Source organism: Heterocephalus glaber, unplaced genomic scaffold, assembly GCF_053883595.1.
Source record: "Heterocephalus glaber isolate CG9 unplaced genomic scaffold, H.glaber_assembly_v1.0 deba00000122, whole genome shotgun sequence".
NCBI lineage: Eukaryota > Metazoa > Chordata > Mammalia > Rodentia > Bathyergidae > Heterocephalus > Heterocephalus glaber.
In genome coordinates, this window is record NW_028258138.1 from 50,699,498 (window position 1) to 50,717,366 (window position 17,869).

The 17,869-nt window shown below is 34.2% G+C and overlaps 1 protein-coding gene and 1 pseudogene across 11 annotated transcripts in view; one reads left to right on the plus strand and one right to left on the minus strand.

Annotated features, from left to right (window-relative positions):
* Positions 1-17,869, minus strand: part of Senp7 (SUMO specific peptidase 7) — a 208,182-nt gene that overhangs the window by 153,799 nt on the left and 36,514 nt on the right. For 7 of the 11 annotated variants that reach the window (XM_087214566.1, XM_021238824.2, XM_021238822.2 and 4 more), the window contains exon 3: positions 13,647-13,751. The exons of the other annotated variants lie outside the window; for them this stretch is intronic. In XM_087214566.1, coding sequence (XP_087070692.1) covers positions 13,647-13,751 — 105 coding nt within the window. The remainder of the gene's footprint in view (positions 1-13,646; positions 13,752-17,869) is intronic. 11 annotated transcript variants of the gene reach the window in all.
* LOC106010507 (SRA stem-loop-interacting RNA-binding protein, mitochondrial pseudogene) lies at positions 1,401-6,319 on the plus strand (annotated as a pseudogene).

Consider the following 17,869-nt stretch of genomic DNA (forward strand, 5'->3'; position numbering starts at 1 on the left):
TAAAATATTTACATATTTTCTTTTAAAAATTGGATACAAACTTGAGTAACAATTTTTTTACTTTTCACAGAGAATTTATATTTTACTTAAGACTATAAACCTATTTTATGTGCTATCTCTAAAGAATAAAACTAGAGGGCTGGGGATGTAGCTCAGCACCTGCCTGGCAAGCACAAGGTTCTGAATTCGATCCCCGGTACAGGGAAAAAAAAAAAAACCCAGGTAACCGAATTCTCCCAATCAGATTATGAATAGGACTTTACTTACACATATGTTTTCAAATGTATTAGATCACAAATCAGAAGACTGAAATGGTATAATTTTAATTTAAACATTAAAAAGACTTTTAAGAGAACAAACTTTGCTGATATGCAGAATCAAATTATTTAATTCTTAAACTCTCGTTCTTCCAGAAACACCAAATAATACATCATGCTAATTAAAATAAGACACCTCATAAGAATATGACTAAAATTTTCTATTATCAAAGTGGATAGCTATGGATAACTCTTAAGTTAATATTCACAGGGCAAAGGCTGTAGCGCACTGGCAGAACACTTGCCTAGCATGTGTGAGGACCCAAGTTCAATCCTCACCACAAGAAAACAAAAATCAGACAAAACAGCAAGAAAAGAAAATTAGTATTTGCTATTAAATTGTTCTTGAAAAGAAAACTCTTCTTGAATTAGAAGTTGTATAGGGTTTCACAGTCTCAAATAACCATCTCCTTAGATACAAAGAGAAGCCAAAGTTATTTTCTATGGAAGACTGACTATGCTCACAATTGCTTATCTCTGTCATAGCTACTGCAAGATATAGAGATGGTGATTTAAGATTACTAGTCAGGATTTAACTTTTATTTCAAAATTTCAATTCCAACACTTCATCTAATTTCCAAAATAAGCAACTTGTAATGCCAACACAAAACTCCTTATCAGAAAACAAAAGCTGTAATTACCTGCTAAACAATATCTATTGAGCTCCTAGATGAAGCAGGGTAGCTTCTGGAAAAACTGAACACCAAACTGTCAGACATAGTATCTCTAGGCAAATGGAAACATACATATATGGGGAGACTTGGGAATGTGATAGTATATATTGTTTTATGGATTATGTTTCTTCAAAAAAGTATGTTACTTTTTAATTTTTTAAAAGCAATATATTTTAACTCTGAATTTAAAAAATACATTTTTCTACAATTTTCAAAATTAAATACATGTTTTCTTCTTTCTTTGATAGTATGTTTTGCTTTATACTTCAACCTCTTGCTGCTTTGTTGCATTTGTCATTTCAAATTTCGTTTTGAAAAGGACATGATAGAAATGTTTTGAATGAGTGAAATATTTCACACTAAATTTGGCAGCCTCCAACTAGTACAATAGCAGATTCATAGGTGAAACATGCAAGATGACAGTGTAAGACAAATAGGCCTGAGAGTCAGCTGTTTTTCTCAGCATTATTCAGATTTCATGGTTATCAAACTAAATGCTTACTTTTTCTTCAATCTTTTTCAAAATTAATCCTGAGTACAGAGTTTCAACATGAGTTGATGAAAATTTCCTAGGAATGCCCTTAATGGAATTGAATTGTACATTTAAAAATTATTACAATGATAAATCTTAATCTTATTTATATTTTCTCACAATTAAAAACAAAATTGTTCACACAAAACTTGCTCTGAATTATCAGAGACCAACAGACTAAAGACAAGAGGAGTCTCAATTTCATATCTAAATTGGAAAGGAAGAACAACTGCGATAGTTTAAAAATAACTGGCAAAAAATAACTCATTTACAGATAAATCTTGAAAATACATTAGAAGTTGGAGGTTACTTATAGATATAACAGCAAATACTTGGGTAATTACTGCCATACTCAGATCTTAGCACCTCTGAACAATTTCCCCAAAATGACACTAGCACAACCCTAATATAGTCTAGGAATAAACCCATACATCTACAATCAACTGATTTTCAGCAAGAATAACAAAACTATTCATGGGAAAAGAATTAACTTGGAAGAAATGACTCTAGAACTGGACAGTCACATGTAAAGAATGAAGTTGGACCTTTGCCTCACACAGTATATAAAATATACTCAAATGGACTGAAAACCTACATGGTTAAAGAGTTAAAACTATGAATCTCTTAGAAGAAAAACAGTAAAATTTTCATGACTTGTATTTTCCAATAGTTTCATATACATGATTCTAAAACCACAGTAACAAGAGAAAAGATAAATCAGACATCATGAAATTTAAAAACGTGAAGTAGTTATGGCAGCCCCTGACCCCCGGACTAGGGAGACTGAAGCACAAGGATCATGGGTTTGACAGCACCCTGGACTACATAGCAAGTTCAAAGCCAGCCTAGACTATAGCCTAGACCCTGTCTCAAAACAACCACCAAAAATTTATAAATACGTACATACAAACACAAATTACTATTATTTGAATTTGTCTTTACCAAAACTCACAATGAGGTTCAGACCCCAATGTAATAGTATTGAGAGTTGGAGGAATCTTTATGAGGTGTTTGGAGTCATAAAAGACCTGCCCTCAAGAATTGATTATTTTTCTCATGGAAACAGGTTAGCTGTTACAAAAGTTCAGCCTTTTTTTCCTTTCTCTTGCACATGTTACACCTACCATTACTGCTTGCACTTTTCTGCCTTACATGGAGCTGCACCAAGCAGAAGCCAATGAAATGTCAGCCAATTGGGAGGCCAAGGCAGGAAGATCATAATTTTGAGTCAACTCAGTGACTTAATAAGTCCCTGTCTCAAAATTAAAAATTAAAAAGACTTAGGGATATAGCCCAGTGTTGAAGGCTTTGGGTTCAATACCCAACACCACGAAAAAAGTTTTTTCAACCTATAAATCAAATAATAAAGACTAAAATCTCAAAATGAAAAAGTGAGCAAGAGTTCCACTTACAGAAGAATAGTCTAGTGAATATAACTAAGAGTTCTGGATAGAACTGTACAGTCTTGGGACTCTGAATCATAAATGCTAGGAGTAAGACAGAAAAACTCAAAATACTAATCCTGGGCTGGGAATTTAGCTTAGTGGCACAGCACCTGCCTGGCAAGCACAAGGTCTTGAGTTCAGTCTCCAGTACCAAAAAAAAAAACCTAATCCTACAAAGATCTAAATATGGCCCAAAAGGCCTCAACTTAATTTTCAAAATGTCCAAGATACAATCCAGAATTACTTGACATATAAAAAATAGAAAATCACAAAAGCTGAATTCCACTGTAAAAATTGAAAAGAGGAAGTCTTAACAGAGCCACAGAATATAAGAAAAGAATCAAAGAGCAATTTTAGAACTAAAAAATAAGATAATGAAAGTAAAAAATGCACTGGATAGACTGAAGAGTAAAACAAACTAGGATGTGTCAGTGAATCTGAAAATAAATTAATAGAAATTATTCAATCTGAAAAAGAACAGATTATAAATAAAAAATTGCACATGAACAGACTAAGAGATCTGTGATACAATATTAATATTTCCAAGGAAAGAAAAAAGAATATGGGCAGAAAAAAAAAATTCTAATGGCTAAAAATTTTTTAAAAGACCTGAAAACTTTCAGATTCAAAAAATGGTAGCACATGCCTGTAATCTCAGCACTCAGGAGTCTGAGACAGGAGGATTACTGTAAGTCCAATACCAACCTGGGTAAATTGTGAGTTCAAGGCCAGCCTGAATTACATAGTGAGACCCAGTCTCAAAAAAACAAACAAAATGAAGTCACAAGCCCCCAAACAGGATGAACTAAAAGATATCAAGGTCAAGATAAACCATAATAAATGTATTGAAAACCAAAGACAATTTGGAAGTAACCAAAAAAAACTGAAACTAAATTACATAAGAGGAAGGGTGATTTCAATGGCAATGACTTTTCTCATCAGAAAACATAAAAGCCAGAGGGCAGTAGAATACAAAATTTAAGTGCTGAAAGAAAGGACCCATAAACCCAAAATTCTATAACCTCTAAAAATATTTCACAGGAATAAAAGCAAAGTAAAGACATTCTCACATGAAGGCAAATTAGTAAGTTCACAGCTAGCAAATCTACACCAAATAAAATGTTGAAGAAAGCATAATCAGACAAAAAGGTAATGATATCAAAGGAAAACATATAACTTCAAAAATGAAAGGAGTACAATGGAAATGATAAGTATGTAAATAAATAAAATATTTTCATTTTAAGTTCTTGAAAATACATGGGCCAGGGCCAGGGATTTAGCTCAGTGGTTTTGCACCCTGCTGCGCAAGCACAAGGACCTGAGTTTGCTCCCCAATACCAAAAAAAAAAGAAAATACATGGGCCAGGGATTTAGCTCAGTGGCCCCAAGCCTGCCTCAAAAGCACAAGGTCTTGAGTTCGATTTTTTTCTTGAAAGTACAGTACATATTTTTAAAAGTAAAAATTATAATACTGTCTGGAGTGATGCTAAATGTATGCTGATTTAATACACTGACATTGCATCATAAGAAAAGATAAAGAGCTCTTGTCTTACTCTCTTACTGTTAAAACAGTAACTGAGCCTAGGTACTTTATAAATAAAGGGGCTTATTTAGCTCACAGTGAAGGAGGCTGGAGAATTCAAGAGCATGGTGGAAGCATCTGCTTGACTGCAGAGGAAGAGTCTCATGGAAGAAAGGTAAGCAGCCACATGCAGGAGAGAAAACTCAGGAGGTACCTTCCCTTCACTTAATAACAACCTCCACTCACAGTAACTAATCCAGTCCCATGAGAATAAGAATTCACTCCCAAGAGAAAAGTATTAATCCTTCTGAAAGACCTAATCACCTTTTAAAGGCCCCACCACCTATCAACACTTTTACACCAGGGACCAGACCCCAAACATGAGCTATGGTACAAGATGATGTATATTCAAACCATAGCCTTGCAGGGTGAAAGTGTTTCTCCACAGCAAGGGTAAAATATTAATTCTTAACAGGCTATAAAGTACATATATTTTTATCCTTAGAACTCACAAACATATATATGAATTAACCCAAGAAATATATTCAAATAGAACACTAACACTAAAATAAAATGTTAAATACTAAAATTTCAAATAATAAAGTGTAGGAAAGATGGTAGAGGAATAAGAAGAAAATAGAAACAAATAATAAAATGATGCAACTGTATTCAAACATAGAAAAAAACACAGTATGTTCTTTGACCATTAACATATTATGTCTAAACACAGCATGAATATAGTACTCATATGTATTCTGACCAAAGTTATTGTAGTGGTTATGAGAAATTCTAATGAATTAAACTAGATATCTGCAACAGAAAGCAAAAGAAAAGCCCTCAAATACATGGAAACAAAACAATAAAACTTTTTTTTCCAGTACTGCAAAAGAAAAGATCTGGACATCTTTCATAAAAATTAGTTCAAAATGAATCACAGCAGCCATGAAAATAACATTAATCTGGATGTACATCACCATCAGAGCTCCTGGATGACCAGTGCATTGTCAATAAATAATAATATTTTGAAAGGAATCTTTATCTGAGCAGCAGTTCTCAATACTGGCCTGAATACATTCAGTAAACTATACTGTAAACTGGTGTTAATAAAAATCTCCAAAACCACAATCCACAACACCATAATCCCAAATGCTAAATCGTAAAAGACCAAAGTTCCTAAAGTCTAATATCTGCAAAATCATAATTGCAAAAAGATCAAAATCCCAAATGATAAAACATATCTAGAATCCCAAAAACCACAATTCCAATGGAAAAAAGGACTACAAAATGGGCAGAACACCAAATGCTTTGGAAGAAACTGGCTATTTAAATGATAACAATAAAAACTCTATTAAAAAATACATCATTTGGCCAGGAGTTATGACAGACACCTATAGTCAATCCCAGCTCTTCAGAGGCTGAACAGCAGGATCGCCATAAGTTCAAGGCCAGCCTGGGATACACAGTGAGTTCAAAGCCAGCCTGAAATACATACATATTTTTTAAAACCCACATGATTTGAGTTTAAAGGTGGCAGTCTCCATAGTGAGGGGTGCCCTGGCACTGCATACAAATGTTACTTGGCCAGTTGCTTTTGTCAGGAAAATTCCCTGGACTGCAGCATCCAATGAGCTGAAAGCACACTTTGCTCAGTTTGGCCATATATGAAAGTGTCCTTTTGATAAAGAAACTAGCTTTAGAAAGAAGAGCTTCAGAATGCAATGCAACATGAAAATCACATAACTGATGGAGTAAAGGTCCACATTCAAGTTCAAAAACCAAAACTTTTGAAAGGGGATCAAACATCTGATGAAGAGAGATTTCTGAGATGATTACTGCCTATTAAATAAACACAAAACAGAAAAAAAAAACCCATGATTATCCACATTAATAAGCCTTGCAGCTGATAAAATTCCAAGATCTTCTTAATGAATTAAAGCCACGTTTGTCTGAAGAAGCCATCAAACTGACTGGTGGGAAAGTAAGGACATGCAGTAGAATAAGACAGGCAACTATGTTGTTATTTTAGCACCAGTATTGTTTCAGCCATATTGGGTCTAATATAAAGAATATATAAAGAGTTTTATTTTTCTGGTACCAGGGATCGAACTCAGGACCTTGCGCTTATGAAGCAGGCATGGCACCACTGAGCTAAATCCCCGGCCCAAAAATTTTTAAAAATTAGACTCACAAAAGTAAAAGACCCAATCAAAAAATGTGCAACTGAAATGAGTAGACACTTCTCAGAAGAAGAAATACAATGGCCAATAAATACATGAAAAAACATTCAACATCTCTGGCACAGTATAGAAATGCAAATTGAAACAATACTGAGATTCCATCTTACTACAGAATGAATAGCTATCATCAAGAAATCAAATAATAACAAAGGATGACAGAGCAACAGGGGAAAAGCAACCCTTCTACACAGTTGGTGGGGATATAAACTGGTACAACCACTATGGAAATCAGTATGGAAATTCTTCAAGAAACTCCATTTAACTCAGCTATTCCCTTTCTAGGTATCTTCCTGAAAGAGTTAAAGATATCATATTACAGTAATACATGCATACCCAGATTTATTGAAGCACAATGCATAATAGCCAAATCTTGGAAGTGGTTTATATATCCAACAACGGAAGAATGCATAAAGGAAATGTGGCATTTAGCCACAACAGAATATTATTCTGCCATAAAGGATAAACGTAAGTCATTTGTAGGAAAATGGATGTCCACTGAAACCATAATGTCAAGTGAAACATTGGATACATGAGCTTAAATATCACATGGCTTCTCTTTTATGAGAAACCCAAAATATATATAAAGAACAAATAACAGAAAATAGGAAGATATCTTTTGCAAAAGGGAAAGGAACCAAAAGACAGGGCGGGTGGTTAAAAAAAAATTAAGATGTGTTATGCACATGTACCAACTGCTCCAAGATGAATTTTTTTTTTTTTTGGTACCGGGGATCAAACTCAGGATCTTATGCTTGTGAGGCTGGTACAATAACACTGAGCTAAATCCCGGGCCCTCCATGATGAATGTTACCAGTATGTGAGGCAAATATGTCCTAACAAAAATGTAAAATTTTTTTTAAAAATACAAAACTGTGGTCTGTATATGAGTACATACAGTACAGGTTTTTGCATTCACAAAACAATACATAAGTAGAGCATAGAAAGTGGAAAAATTTAATAGGAGCTATTCGAGTTCAAGTATACTGAATCATGGAAAAAAATTTTTTTTTGGTACGGGGGATTGAACTCAGAACCTTGCACTTGCAAGGCAGGCAGCAGCACCACTGAACTAAATCCCTGGCCCCCGAATCATAGAAAATTTTTAAAAAGACCATCACCCATAGAAAATTAATGTGAATGTATTCTCCATAAAAGGCAGGCCCTAAGAGCTGGGGATTTAGCTCAGTGGTGCCGCCGCCACCTGCCTTGCAAGTACAAGGTCCCAAGTTCGATCCCCAGTACAAAAAAATAAATAAATAAATAAATAAATAAATAAAAAGCCAGGCCCTAAAAGGGAAAAAAAAAGCAAGTATTCATCATAATGCAAAACTTTCAAAATATAATTACTGGTTTTAAATATATATATATGTAAAATTACAGGTACAAGATCCCAATGATGAATGAAACTGTATTGTATTCCTAAAATGTACCAATAAACTTAATGGAAAAATATATATGTATAATTACTAACAGTGAAACTAGGCCAGCTTATCTCCATGAAGGTGCCCATAATCTATTTCTATAATACACATCAATTTTTAGGGTTTTAATTTGGGGGTTTTCCACTCTTAAAATTCTCAACATTTTAAAAAGTTGCTATACTATATATTTCATATATTCATCACATCCAATACCAGGATATAAACTGTGTAGACTTGACAGATTTACTGACTACAATAATATGCACTAGCACAACACTGACTCTGTGTGTAAGAACTGTGCATTTAAACAAAAACAATGAAACTTTCTCAGTACATGAAAGATACCCTTTTGTGAACTGGATTTGTGAACAATAAAATTTCTCAAGATATAGGCTGTTTGGGTGACTGCCCATGAATTAGTAACCCACCACAGTTTTTGAACAATCTCAGAGAAAGACTTAGATATTTTAGAATTACAAACCATAAAAATATACATTTCACTTTTTGACCTATTTCTTTGTTTTTTGGGTTTTTGTTCTTTTTTTTTTTTTTTTTTGGTACCGGGAATTAAACTCTGGTCCTTGCACTTGTGGGGCAGGAAGCAGAACCACTGAGCTCAATCCCCAGCCCTTGGCCTATTTCTTTATGCATAGAGTTCATCTGCTATACCCATACAACTGTCATTAGTTTACCTGAGGGTTTATGCTTGCAAATATTACCTATTTATTGTGTAAAGTCACCTACAAAGTATTTGCTTTTATTTCCAAAATAAATCCCTTCAAAATTTAAATAAATATCTTTTAAGGAATTCTTATCTTTTCCAAAATTATATTTTTGGGATTTCTAGATTTTAGGAATTTTGATCTCTAGAGATTTCAACATTCAGGATTACATTCAGTATTGTATCCTTCAGGACTGTGCCCCAAAGCTATTCTAAACACATGTGCTGTCATCCAGGCTTTCTTGTTCTACTTATACAGCACAGGCAAACTACATATACTATAATTCTTACGGGCCTCAGAAATTTAGGGATGGTAAATGAGCACTGGCTTCAACTTAATGTCACCAAGGTACTTATCCCTATCAAAAGGTTCAGCCTGACCTTTTGAAAATTAACCCAGGTACTGACTTCTCCTTGCTAGCTGTGAAAGTCCTAGATGCCAGCTTCTTCCAATAAAAAGCTGTTTCATCTACATTACCTATCTGTTGTTTATTACAGCCATCTTCACCAATCATCTTAGCTAAATCTTTCAGATAATTTGTGCTTCCCCTCACATTTTTGTATTATGGAGATAGTTTCTTTCCTTAAACCTCATGAAACGTCAAACTTCAAACTTTTCTTCTGTGGCATCCTTAACCTCTCTCAGCTTCATAGAACTGAAGAAAGTGAGAGACTTGGTTAGGATTAGACTTTGGCTTAAGAAAATGCACTAGGGTTTTTACCTGCCCTAAGTTCAATACTGTTGTATCAGGGAATAGAGGCCTGAGCAGAGGGAGACTGACAAATGATTTATTGAGAACGAACAAAACATTAATCAATCAAGTTTGCTGTCTCATTTAGATGCAGTTTGTGGATCCCAAAACAGTTTCAATAATAACACCAAAAATCACTGGGCCAGGGATTTGCCTCAGTGGTTCTGCCACCTGCCTCGCAAGTGCAAGGTCCCGAGTTCAATCCCCAGTACCCCCCCAAAAAATAACCAAAACCAAAACAAAACAAAAATCACTGATCAGGGCATGGGGATGTAGCTCAGTGGTAGAGTACGTGCCTAGCAGGTACATGACAGTGGGTTCAATCCCAAGGGCAGCAAAAAAAAATTTTTTTAAAGAAAGAAAAAGAAAAAACGTAGATCACTGGTCACAGATCTCCACAATAGATAAAATGAAAAAGGCTGAAATATTGTGAAAATTACCAACTTATGACACAGAGACAAAAATTAAGCACATGCTGTTGGAAAAACACAGCCAACAAACTTGCTTAATGTTGGCTTATCATCCCCTTTGATTTGTTAAAAAAAAAAATCTATACTATATCTGCAAAGCACAATAATCCAAAGAGTAAAAGTTAAGGTATCCCTGTGTTGGATCATCAGTAGAAACAAATGTAACACACTAAAACAAAATGTTAAAAAGAGAAACTGTGGGTCCCAGAAATAAAGTAAAAGAAGATATGTAGGACCTCTCTGTGTTTTCCCCCAATTTCTCAGTAAACCTAAAATTACTGCAAAAATTAAAAACTGGAGCTGGGAGGGTACAGTTCAGTGGTAGAGCACTTGACCAGCCTGCAAAATGCCCTGGATTCCATCCCCAGGACCTCAAAAAATAAATACATAAAGTCTATTACTTTAAAAAAATCAAACTGACAATATTAGCAAAAACACAGAGCATCTCAAACTTTCATTGATTCTTGCTGAAAACTTTAAATGGTACAAACACTCTGGAAAAATTCAGCAGTTCAATATACAGCTACTATATAATCTAAAAACTCCACTCCTAGGTATTTACCCTAGAGAAATAAAACTTAAGCTCACACAAAAACCTGTATGCAAATATCACATCAACTTTATGCATAATTACCAGATATTAGACATGACAGCTTCAATGAGGGAATGAATGAATTTCAAAGATACTATATTGAATGAAAAAGATACTGTCTAAACATTACATACTGTTTGAATGCATTTATGTGATATTCTGGAAAACACAGAATTACAAGTATGCAAAAGAACAGAGTTGCTAGAGATTAGGGGTAGGGGGAGGAATTAACTACAAAGGAGACAGAACAACAGATTTTTCTGAAGTAATGGAACATGTTCAATTTCTTAACTGTGATAATTATGACTCAAATAATAGATCTATTCACAAATATATACAGGTATGTAAACACATCTTTACTATGGTGATAGTCGCACAGTATATAACATTTGTCAAGACATAGAACACTTTAAAGGGATGGATTTAATTGAGTGAAATTAATCCTCAATAAAACATATTTTTATAAAAAGATACTTCACAAGTACAAATGGCCAATAAATACATGAAGAAATGCTCAACATCGCAGGCTACTAGAGAACTGCAAATTAAAACAACATTGAGATTCCATCTTGGTCCAGAAAGAATGGTCATCATCAAGAAATCAAATAATAACAAGTGCTGAAGAGGCTCCAGGGGCAAAAGGAACCCTTCTAATATTGTTAATGGTACTGTAAACTAATACTACCACTATGTAAATCAGTATGCAGTTTCCTCCAAAAACTAAAACTAGAAATTCCATTTGATCCATTTATTCCCCTTTTAAGTATGTTCCTGAAAGAGATAAAGAATCATATTACGGGGCCGAGGATTTAGTTCAGTGTCACCGTGCCTGCCTTGCAAGCGCAAGGTCCCGGGTTCAATCCCTGTGACCCCCCACCAAAAAAAATAAAAGAATCATATTATGGATCAAACAAGGATTTCATCTCACTCCAGAAATAATGGCTATTATCACGAAATCAACCAATAACAAATGCTGGAGGGGCTATGGAGAAAATGGAACCCTTTTCCACTATTGGTGGGAGTCTGGGATGGTGCAACCACTGTGGAAATCAGTGTGGAGATTCCTCAAAGAACTAGGACTAGAGATTCCATCTGACGCAGCTCTTCTCCTTGGTATCATCCCAAAAGAATTAAAAGCATCATACCACAGTGATATATGAACAACCATGTTTATAGTGGCACAGTTTGTAATACCTAAAGCTTACAAACACCCCAAATGCCCATTAACCAACTAATGGATAAAGAAGATGTGGTTTTGTAATACAATGCAGTACTACTGTGCCACAAAGAAAGATAAGCCTGAGTCATTTCTAGCTAAATGGATGCACTTTGAGATCATACTCTCAAATGAGATAAATCATACACATGTTTAAGTACAGCATTTTTTCTTGGTGAGAAACCAAAAGTGGAAATAAGGACCAAAATGTATAATAGATATTGGGAAATGAGAAAATATTCAAATGAGAAAGGAAACAAGGGGGAGAAGGACAAGAAAAAAAGAGAATAGAAGGAAAAAATGGAAGCAATGCTTTTGTAAATAAGGAGGGAAAGAGAGGGCCGGAGATTTAGCTCAGTGGTGCTGCCGCCTGCCTGGCAAGCACAAGGTCCTGAGTTCGATCCCCTGTGCCCCAAAAAAAAAAAAAAAAAAGAAGAAGGGGAAGAGAAGTAGAAGGGAGGGGAGAGGAATGGGAAAAAAAGGAAGCTAGATATATCATATATAGTTACAAATTCCCTATGTTGAATGTTATCATTATATACATCTAAAATGTACCAATAAATGTTTTCCTTCCAAAAAAATAAAAATTTAAAAAATTAAAAAGTGCTTTATTTTGGAAAAAGGGGTAGGGATGTAGCTCAGGGTGAAGCTCCTGAGTTTAATCCCCTGTACCAGGAAAAAAAAAAAATGTGGTAATAAAGTTACATTGATGTCATATGGATGGAGCTCTAATCCAATAGCACTGGTGTCCTCATAAGAAAATATAAATCATGGATGCATTCATACAGACAAAAAGTCAAGTAGGAACACAGCAAAATAACAACCACCTGCAAGCCAATGAGAAAGGATTCAGGAGAAGCCAACCCTGCCATAACATTTATTTTGGATTTCCAGACTCTAGAGTCAAGAGAAAATGATTTCTGTTGCTTATGCCACCCAGTCTGGGATTTTGTTATGGTATCCCTAGCAAACTAATACAGCTACAATGAATAAACTGGAAATTTTGTAGAAAATTTCTGATTTAAAAATTGACCAGAGCGAGGTATAGTGGCACGTGCCTGTAAATGAAGACTCAAGAGGAGGAGGCAGGAGAATTGTGAGCTCAAGGCCAGCATGGACTACACAATAAGATCTTGGGTCAAAAAAATCCAAATCCCCAGCAGATGCTCTAGGCAAGAGAAAATATAAAGTACCATATTAAAAAGCTACTGTAGGGCCAGGGATTTAGCTCAGTGGCACTGCACCTGCCTTGCACGCACAAGGTCCCGAGTTCAGTCCCCAGTACCAAAAAAAAAAAAAAAAAAAAAAAGCTACTGTAAGTCTTATTCATCAGAGCCCTAGAATAATACCAATGACAGTAATACTATGGTTTACATTTATAATCGAAATATCCTTTGAAATATAGCTACACCATGCATTGAAATACTTTCTCAAACTTAGCATATAGGTAAAGAACAAAAGCACAAATGACTCTCCTAAGTTTAAAAGTTTAGTAATCTTAAAATATAATTTATTTTATAATAATGAGGTTTAAATTTCATGAAGAAATCAAGCATGCATAATAGGTATACTTAGATTTAAACTGGAGACAACCCTAACCTCAAAGCTTTACTTCAACATACTAAAATAATTTAAAATCTGCAATTAAAGAATACAAAAGACAAAAGAAAATGAAAATTCATTTTATTAAAATATTTTAAACACACCAAATAAAACTATACAATTAAAAGAAATTTATTTTATTTACCCCCTGCAAAGGGAGATCCCAGTGTTCTGAGCTTCCGAATTTGGACAGTGGTAACTGAACATGAACATCCTCTGGTTTTACATTTAACATCTTTCTTATCTGAAACTAGGATGAGAAAATAATCAGTTTAATTGAAATATATATATATATATATAAGAATTGAATCAGCTAGCGGAACCATTACATTACCCTGGATTAATACTTTGCTAATAGTTTTAAAGTTTTAAATTCAGTGTTTAACTTACAGGTAATTAAATATAATTTTATTCTAAAATCTCTCACTGAGAAAAAGGTAGGTACATGAAAAATAGAAACAGCTTCCAATCTCTTTTCTTGCTTCTGATCTCTTCCCCTTTTAATCTTTCAAATACAAACTACAGAATTCTCTAATACATAAATTTAACTATGGCTGCAATGCTTAAAATGCAGCAATGGCACCCACTATCTACATATAAAATTCTTTACATTTTTGACACTTTCACATCAACCACACATTAAAAAACTCAACAACACAACCTTGTGCAGTTACTAAACTCTCTTCAGATATGTCATATTGTATACCTAGATCTGTGTATATGCTCTTTCAGAATGCCTTTAACTAGAATGCCCTTCCTTCTTTCTCCCTTGTGAAGTATTCCAGACTCATAGCAAAATTACTCTCTTATCCACATAAGCACCACCTTCACACAAAGGTATCCCTTTCTCTTAGTATTAGTACTTGGTATATTTATATTACTTATATTATAAATACCATACTAAATTGTAGTTATTTATCTGCATGCCTATCTTCTCCGGACTATAGAGCTTCTTAAAGAGAGGGATCCTAACTTACTCACTTTTGTATCTCCAAAGTACGTGACTTAGGATAAGCTCAATAAATAAGAATGGATTTTAACCACAAGTTTGAGATCATTTTTTTAAACTTAACTATCTAACTTTTACATTAAAATAATTATAAATCATGGTTAAGCTTAAAGTTCTGCCTACAAAGCAAACATGAAGACATGTTTGGGAAGGGGTATAGCTCAGTGGTTAAGCACCTGCTTAGTGAAAAAAAGCCCTGGTACCACCTCTTCCCAAAAAGCACTACACTAACTACAACCAGTAACAATCAATAAAATTATTTCTATGAAAAGCAAACTTAAGTCAGGAGGACAAAATAAATTTAAGAAAGGATACTGATACCAGTAACTTAATTGTTTTTGACTATTCTGCATTAAATGGCATATCTTTATAATGCTTCACCTGCACAACACAATATTATCTCTAAATCAATCATTTGCCTTATATCTTTTTTTTTTGAGAAAGGATCTCACTTTGTAGTGGAAGTTGGCCTTGAACTTATTATGTTGTCCAGGCAGACCTTGAACTTATGGTGATCCTCCTGACTCAGCCTCCCAAGTGCTGGGATTATAGGTGTGCAACACTACAACCGGCCACCATGCAATTATTAAAGAATAAAAAATATTTAAATCTCCAGAAAAACCTCTGCTGCATCTCTTTAGTATTAGTAACCACAATTTATTATTGCAGATCTAGATTTTTCATTTCTGCGTCATTTTTGCAAACAAATCTCAGGCTCAACTATTCTTCGTTTTGTTTTTGTTTCTTGAGACAGGGTCTCACTATGTAGTGGTTCAGGCTGGCCTCTAACTCAGAGCCATCCTCCTGCTTCATCCTTCCAAGTGCTGGCATTAAGGTGTGTACTACCACTACCATGCCCAGCTATCTTCAACTATTCTATTGCCAACTTTTCCCATACTCACTCTTTTCTTAATGAGTAACTCATTAAAAATTATGTAAGTCTTTTGAAATTATCTAATCTATTCTCAGATAATTTTCATTGTGCTTTATTTATTTTAAGTGCCAGCAATTGAACCCAGGGCATCATGTATGGTAAGCATATGTTCTACCACTGAGCTACACTCCCAGCCCTTCAGAGAAATTTTAACTATGATTTCAACTGTATACAACCAACAAAGATTTTTTAAGCTATTAATGATTCTGCAAAAATTATAATTCTAGTATAAGAATCAGCACTGTTTATAATTTAAAACTAAAAATAGCTCAAAAGGACAATGGTAAGATATTGGTTAAATTAACTGTAATACAAGTGTGTAATGAATAAAATGTAGCTATTAATGCTCACCATTCTTTTCCTAGTACAAATCTTTGGCATACTGTCCAATTATATGTTACATATCCAATAAATACTCATTGGGCAATCTTTTAAATAAAATTGACTTCATGATATACAGTTAAGTAAAAAAACAGAAAAAGTTGTAAGGCAGTATTTTGTAGTTTTCTACTTTTAATTTTTTTATTAAAGACAGACACAGACATGGTGGCACACATCTATCATTTTGCACTCAGCAGGCTGAGGCAGGAGGATTGCCATGTGTTCCAGGGCAGCCTGGACAATACATTGAGTTCAAGACCAGCCTAAACTACATAGTGAGACCATGGCTCAAACAAACAAGCAAGCAAACAAAAAGGAGAATGGCAAGTTCAAGTGCACTGAGGCAACTTAGCAAGATCTTCTCTCAAAAAATTTAAAAAGAGCTGGGGATATAACTCAGCGTGGACATCCCAGGTTCAATCCTAAGTATCAAAAAAAAAAAAAAAAAGCAATCAGGAAGCTTTGCAATAAAGTATTAATTTTAATTCTAATTGTGTCTGGGTGGCCTTTTTGTTCAAAAAATATTATTTTAAAAATATTTTTAAATACTTAAAAACCAAAATGCACCAGTGCCTTGCCTCTATATCCACCAAAGTTCTCATCTGTTCAGTAGTTTATTGACTTGAAAGAAAAAGTAATAATATAAACAACCACCAATGATTTAATCTGCTAATTTTGTAAGAAATTCTACATTTTTAAACTATACTGGTAAAACTTTGTATATATTATGGTTGAACAAGCAAATATATTGTAGTTAATAAGACACAGAAAAAACTTAAAAGTAAGAAAAGGTGGGAAAGTTAGAATAAGATTTCTTTTTTTTTTTAGAATAAGATTTCTGATGCTGGACTAGGATAAGAAGTATCAGTATGAAAATATGGGGTTTTAATGTATGTACAGTTAGGAAGACAGAAACAATACAGACATGATACCGGCGCATGTGCATGTGCGTGTGTGTTATACTTTTGTAGTCCTGTCTGTTGTACAAGCCTAGAAACAATGACACCACCCTACTAGCTTTAAGTATATCTAGCACACAGACTGAGTTTCTAAAATCATTCTTCAATAAACAAAGACTCCTTGGTAAAGTGGCTCAGGCCAAAGCTGGAATAGGGAAAATAAAAGATAAGCATCCTTCCATGTCAAAAAATACCATAATGCTAGGAAGGAAAAAGGCCAAAAAAAATAAAAATAAAAAGATATAAGTATTCAAAAGTACACAGGATAACTGGGCATGGTAGTGCACATCTGTAATCCTAGCACTCTGGGAAGCTGAGGAAGAAGGATCACAAGTTTGAGTCCAGACTAGGTAATTTACCAAGTATGCAAGACTCTTTCTCAAAATAAAAAAATTTTAAAGGGCTGGGGACATAGCTCAGTGTCAAGTTCCTGAGTTTAATCACCAGTACCAACAAAAAAAATTAAAATAAAAAAATTTTTTTAATTACAGGTATGTACCAACACACCCAGCTATATAGTGTGGAATACTGGATCTATAAATACAATGATAAAGTTTAATTAGTTAATAAATTAGGCACAGAGATTAACAACAGTAATAAAAATTGAGTGATTAATACAAAAATAAAATGCCCAAGAGCCAACCAGGAAAATATCCCATTGCCAAGGCTAGAAAACTCTGACCAACAAAATCAACAACAGTAATACATTATAACTGACAGAATAAAATAAGTCTATATTGATATAAATATATAATTAAGTAAGCAAAGGAAGAGGAATAGCTCCTTTTCAGAACAATTTCTATTAATAAATGTAGAAGGACCAGGTATAGTAACATATGCCTATAATTCCAGCAATTGGGAGGCTGAGGCAGGAGGTTTGCCAGGAGTTCAAGGCCAGTCTGGGCTACATCCTGAGTTCAAAGCCAGCCTAGCTACCTAGGGAGACCGTGTCTCATAAAAGAAAACAAAAATAAAAAATACAAATGTAGAAGTAATAAAAGAAATAGAAAATCACCAAAAGAACACCAGATATATAATTGCGGCAGGCAAGATCCACAACAGATATCAAAAAGTACAGGTTGAAG